Here is a 6,294-nt window from a genome sequence, read left to right as displayed (position 1 = left end):
ATGATATGACGAAATAGAATATGTATTGGAAGAATAAATTGGTTAGGTTATTCCTTGAGTTCTTACAAAGCAGACACTAACGACAGACCTCAAAGTTTGGGAACGGTGTCGGACAAAATGGCCCAAGGTGTGTAGTATAACGGCAGTGGGCGGTGGGATATTATGAACAACAACATTAGAGCAAGTTGAGCAACCATTTTCATGGGTATGCTTATCGCTGAGAATGGGTTCTTAGTTGTGGAGGAAAAATAAAATAAAAAGGATAAATATGTTTTTGGTCCCTATAAAATAGGGATCTTTCAAGTTTAGTCTTTATTTAATTTTAATAGTTATTTTAGTCCCTAAAAAAAATTTTTGCACTCAGTATTAGTCCCTCATCAATTCAAATTTGTTTAATTTATGTTTAAACTCTTGAGTTTTTGAACAATTTTTTACAGACGTGTTAAGAACGTTACTAAAAGTGCTTGTGCAAAAAATTGTCGCAAAATTTGATTTCTACGTCCAAATTTTGTTAATTTTATCTTTAACTTTTGTCGTTTTAAAAAATTCATATCTAATTTGTTTCATGTTAAAAAATTCTAAATTTTAGTAAATGAACCTTTCATATTGTTCTAAACTTGTCTCAAAAAAATCGTTCAAAAATTGAAGTGTTTAAGAATAATTAAACAAACTTTGTTGTAACAGGGTCTAAAATTAGAAGTAATTTTTTTTTGTAAAAACTAAAAAACCTATTAAAAATAAGTAATGATTAAACTTAAAAGATCCCTATTTTATAGGGACCAAAAACATATTTAACCCAAAATAAAAAAAAAAGGGACTTTTTACCGAGAGAAGAAGGGTTGCAGGAAAGAGTCGAGTGTATGTGTTTTTCTGACTGCAGTTAATCTGACTCCCCGTGCCACACAGTCAAGAAATTTACATCAAATTCAACGTGATACAAAAAATCATAAATTTTATACTCTTGATCGCACAAACAGGCGTAATGATAGTATTTGCGAAAAATAAATCTAAATACAATACTACTTTTATTAGTGTGCCAGGATTAATAAAATTAACATAATGATAGGTGCTGCTGGTTTGGTGATTATTTGAGGCTTCTGCTGAGTACTGATGTGCGTGAGCAGCTATGTTGAGGCAGGGGTATTCGTGGGGTGCTTGATTGCACTTGGTTTTGCTCCAGTAGGGTGTAATTGTGTTTAGCATAGTGTATACCTCGGCATCATGTTTGGGTGCTCGTGTAGTTTGATGTTTTTATTTGGATGTAATTCCGTTTGTTTCTTTCCGCGAGTGGGGTGTTTCTTTCACCCTCTCATCGATGAATAAATTTTGCCAATTCAAAAAAAAAAAAGAATGCCAAGAAGCAACATAAACAAGCAGCTGGAGTAGGAGCACCAACATGGTTCGGGAAGCAGCACCTTGGTTGAAACTATCTAGAGCTATGCCAAGAAGATGAAAGGAGGCAGCTGATGGTGCACTAGTACCCTCCATACCCTTGTCGAACATACGACGAGCAAAGATCTCGTTCAAATCTGGTCTGAATACGAGGGGAACTCCATCCCCTCCATCCAATTCTTCCAAATTGTCCATATGGTGCAGGACCTGAACCGGTGCAGGGGCTTGAAAATAATAGAAAAGAGAACGAAAAAAATTCATTGGATATGCAAATAAGAAAATAAGAGCAAATATAGATATGCAAATTGAAAAAAGAGTGGAAAAAAAAAAAAAACTAATCTAATCTATAAATTTGCAAATAAGAAAATAATAGAAAGAAAGAACAACTATAATATTAGCGGTTTCTGGTATGTCGTGTAAAAAACAATTAGATATTTCAAAATAGGTGGCGAAAAAATTAGATAGGTGGAGTTTGAGTACCAGATGGAGAACCTGCATTAGGAAAAGGGCTGGAAGAAGCGAAAAAAATCATAACATAAGTGGAGTTTGAGTGCTTACGACCAGTTATCCTATGAAGTTGGCAATGACACATGAGCATTGTAACATGTGAAGGCAAGCTTTTATCTATGAAGTATCAAACATGAAAGAACTAGTCTGAATGTAGTGGAACATGAAATATGTAACTTGTAATTGTAAGTTAAATTTGAAATGTAATGTAATGTAATTCAGATCTCTCGTTATCAAATCAGCAGAAATGCTAAGTGTGTGAATAATATTGATTTTTTTTAAGAATTTGGCTTACATAAGATACGAATTAAGAGTGTTTCAATAAGGCAGATTATGTACATAAACTAAGTAAAACCAGTAATCATAAACAATTCACGCACACTCAAAAAAGAGTTGCAATTTGTTACAATGATTGAATAAATTTAAGAATAAGATCCACCATATAAGCATCATAGGCAGGTCCTTCCATTTGGAAATGACCTACTCCATCAATCAGATGTATTTCAACGCGTCCTGCAGCAGATTTAAGCTTGTTTTTGAGCTGCTTTACACTTGTGAATCCATCCTGAGTTCCCATAATGAAGAGTTTTGGCTTTGGAGATTTTAGAATGGCTTTGTGGTGTCGTCCAAAAAGGATTGAGGCAGTGATTCCAAATGGATAACCTATGCTTACATAGGCAATTACTTGTTGGATCTGATCAACAGCAGAGCCTGCTATAGGAGCACCTGTTATCAATCAATTAATCACAGATTAGTTACAGATCTGATCTGAGATGGGATGAATAAATGATAGTTGCCTACCTGCGGAAGAACCAATGAGTAAAATTTTATGAAGGGAGAGAGAGTGAGAGACCCAATTGGAGACAGCGACAACATCCTTAATTTCAGCGAAGCCAGTGAGAGAAGGTCTGCCAGTGGACTTACCAACGCCTCTCATATCGAAGGTGATGGCGGTGTAACCATGAAGAGCCAAAGAAGAAGCGATACCTTTGAGAAGACCCTGTGAACCACCCAAAACGGAGTATGGGTGGACAAGAACGATTGCAAAGTTATTGTCTTTGACATCATCTATTACACCTGGGCCAGGCTTGAACAATCTTGTATGGAGCTTCACTCCATCGTCGCTGCTTTCCACTGTGAACGACTCTAGTGTGAACTCCGACGACATCGTTTCTGTTCACAAAGCAAGTAGTAACTTGTTCTGGTTGGTTGGTCTGCTTTACTTACATTCATTTATTTTTGGGTTAATAGTGTTTACCCCCTATAATATAGGTCATTTCCGGTTTTACTCCCTGTAAAATATATTTTTTTTGGATTTCGTCCTTGTAATTTGAAGATTTTTGGTTTTGGACCTTCATGAATTTTTACTGTACAAAATCGAAGATATGGTAGGGGGTAAACCGAAATTTGCTCAAATTAACAGGGGGTAAATCGAAATTTGCTCAAATTAAAAGGGGGTAAACCCAAATTTGCTCAAATTACAGGGGTGAAATTTTCCATGAAGGTCTAAAACCAAAAAATCTTCAAGTTAAAAGGATGAAATTCAAAAAAAGTATTTTACAGGGGGAAAACCGGAAATGACCTATAATACAGGGGGTTAAAGCACTATTAACCCTTTATTTTTTATGAATATTAACTTGGCTTTGGTTTTTGTGTCAATATCACATTTCTTTATATATATATTATGGTTGTCCCATAAAATGGTTGTTCAAATAACATTTGTCTTTTTTTTATATGATATGGTGAAATGTTAATCATGATAATATGCTTATTTTTTTATCAATTGTTTTGTTAAATTATTAGAATTGTATAAAGGTACAAGGAACACATCTCATACCTCCTACACAGTCTTGTGATTTCAGACGGCAGTTTTGGTGCAGCGGCGATTGATGTGCCGACAGTATAGTAGTTCTATGGGACAAACAGAAAATAAAGTGTTAAAAGTATAATATAGAACGAATTGAAGTATATTTGAATCACAAGGAAACTAAAATCAAATCGGGAAAGGTTTTGAATTCTCTTATTGTGACTGAAATGGATTGAAAAGTGGCTTCTTAATGAAACATTCTGAATCATAAGGAAACTAACATAAAATCAAGAAAAATGAAATAGAATACACGAAGACCAACTATCTAAATAGAATCAACAAGAAACATAACCAGAACAGCAAAATCATATGCATTAAGACCAACAATTGCAAAACCAATGGAAGGCATAAAAGAAAGGCAAAAGAATGGAATGAAACCAGAACATACCGGAACAGCGAAGGTGTGATCACGAAACGAAATTATGTAATTTGTCGAAAAGTTGCGATTTGAAGGAAGCCTCGAAGCATCAAAGAGATTTGATAGAAATCCTGAAATGGTAGAGAAGATGAGATCATTTTATTCCACCAATTGTTTCATCATTACTTAATTACTTAACATCCATAGCATGACAAACAAACTATGATATACAACAAAATGTTATTTCATGCAATGGAGGACTCAAACATCTATGTTTGCAACAATACATTGTTACAGTACACCACAACTTTCTTTCTTTTTGTTTGTTTATCATTTAACTGACAAGATCAAATGAGTTCAAACCAACTTCGCCTTCAAAAGAATGTGTTCATAGCTGGGTAATGACTAAACAATGAAGGTTTCCCAATTTAAAAGAGCGTGTTGCTTGCTAGGTAATATCTAAACAATGATATCCAATTCCATGAAACACAACTACAGGTTCCAGAATCATGTCATCACCACGTGCAATACCACATTAAGCAAAAATATGTTCAAACCTTGGTAAAAGAAACAAAATTCGATTATTCCAAGAACTTAAGAAAGCTAAAAGTGGTGAAACAAAAAATAACATCCATCGTATTCATGTCAAAGTTACAGAATATTGGGAACTACAAAAAGAATTGTAATTTAGCTGAACATCTTCCTAAGCTTTAATGTGGAAATAAGTGTAAAAAATTGAATAAATTTTAAGATATGAATCATATGAACCACTATATGATAAAACTTCAAATAGCTTCAATACTTAAAAAAAAAAAAAAAAAATTGCACTAAACAGAAAGTAACAAATCCAAAAGTACACCAAATCAAAAGTTCATATCAGAAATGGTAACATACACAATATTTGTTCAAGAACCTGGATGAAGGGTTCTTTCTATTCTGACTTTGTCCTCTTCAATAACAGGCGACAGAGGTTATTTTCAACTGCGTGAATCACAACACCAACTAAAATAAAAAATAGGCTTAATTGCACTTTTGACCCCTATCTTTTCAAAAGTTGCGATTTTGGCCCTAACTAATTAAAATACAAAACAGCCCCCTATGTATTGGATCTTTGGCAGTTTTGGCCCCCAATGCCACTTTGGAAAGATAGGGGTCAAAAGGCAATTAAGCCTAAAAAAATAATACAAACCAAAGATTAAGCAAACTTCATACTCAGTTTTAGGTTCCGGATTAAGCAAAGATTAACCAAAGCAAACCAAAGATTAAGCATAGATATACTATCTTAAATTTACCTATTTACTCCATTTTCACAAACTCATTCATCAATATATGATTAAGAAAGATAACACAAACTAATCCAAAATTAATAAATTCATAAATAGCGTTTTAAAATCATGAAGAAAAACAAATCAGAATAACAATATTACTAAAAAAAATCAAAGAATCTAATAACACTTCATATACAAGCTTCGTGAAATTAAACAAATAAAAAAGAGAAAAAAGAAAAAAGAAAGAATTATGGCAATACCGGCAGGGAAATTTGTGAAGGTAGAAAGTGCAGAGAATATGAGATCCGAAGAAACTTTTACTGGATTCAAAGATGAAGGTTTTGAGGGTTTTGGAATTTCAATTGAAGCTTTGGGTATTTCGATTTGGGTGTTTGAATCGATGTGTCCTACTGTGTTTTCATCTTCTCTGTTTCGTCGAGTTCTTATGTTGATTGATTCACCTCTCGAGCAACGAGAGTGCAGTGTTGTGGTTGAGCTTGTGTAGCTTGTGAAATCTTTCTGCAAAGTTAATTTGGAATGATATATAATAACAACAATTTTTTTATTCTCGTAAAGTAAACATTTTACTTTCATCAATTTTCAATACATCTTCTTTATATATTAAGGATACTATTCAACATTTCCCTTATTTTAATTGAATTAAGTTAATTATGTCTTGTCTTGGACCATAATATAATTTTGGAGTTAACAACTTCCCCATCTCCATCTCTAAAAAAAAAAAAAAAATCCCCATTTCTTCTATTTGAAGATATAGAAACACAATAAAATCTGAAAAATAATTAATGATGGTGGGACACACTTGTTAGTATGATCCACCATCCATATTTTATGTGTACTCCTCCGTTTTTAACTATAAGTAAAATTGACTTTTTAGGGTTTAG

The 6,294-nt window shown here is 33.4% G+C and overlaps 1 protein-coding gene across 3 annotated transcripts; it reads right to left on the bottom strand.

Moving 5' to 3' along the window:
• Nucleotides 1-2,154: 2,154 nt before the first annotated feature.
• Nucleotides 2,155-5,955, bottom strand: LOC11436208 (uncharacterized). 3 transcript variants are annotated; one of them, XM_024773805.2, is made up of 6 exons: nt 5,653-5,955; nt 5,019-5,105; nt 4,155-4,255; nt 3,737-3,810; nt 2,701-3,072; nt 2,155-2,625 (listed from the first exon to the last, which is right to left on the bottom strand). In XM_024773805.2, the coding sequence occupies exons 5-6, from the start codon at nt 3,065-3,067 to the stop codon at nt 2,303-2,305; spliced, it is 690 nt and encodes a 229-aa protein (XP_024629573.1). In that variant the 5' UTR covers nt 3,068-3,072; nt 3,737-3,810; nt 4,155-4,255; nt 5,019-5,105; nt 5,653-5,955; the 3' UTR covers nt 2,155-2,302. The 3 variants fall into 3 exon arrangements, with proteins under 3 accessions (XP_024629573.1, XP_024629574.1, XP_003630171.1); XM_024773806.2 differs by having other exon boundaries at nt 5,019-5,073; XM_003630123.4 differs by lacking the exon at nt 5,019-5,105.
• Between the last annotated feature and the right edge of the window lie 339 nt (nt 5,956-6,294).

Source organism: Medicago truncatula, chromosome 8 (assembly GCF_003473485.1).
Source record: "Medicago truncatula cultivar Jemalong A17 chromosome 8, MtrunA17r5.0-ANR, whole genome shotgun sequence".
NCBI classification, from domain to species: domain Eukaryota; kingdom Viridiplantae; phylum Streptophyta; class Magnoliopsida; order Fabales; family Fabaceae; genus Medicago; species Medicago truncatula.
This window is presented reverse-complemented; position numbering and strand designations above follow the sequence as displayed.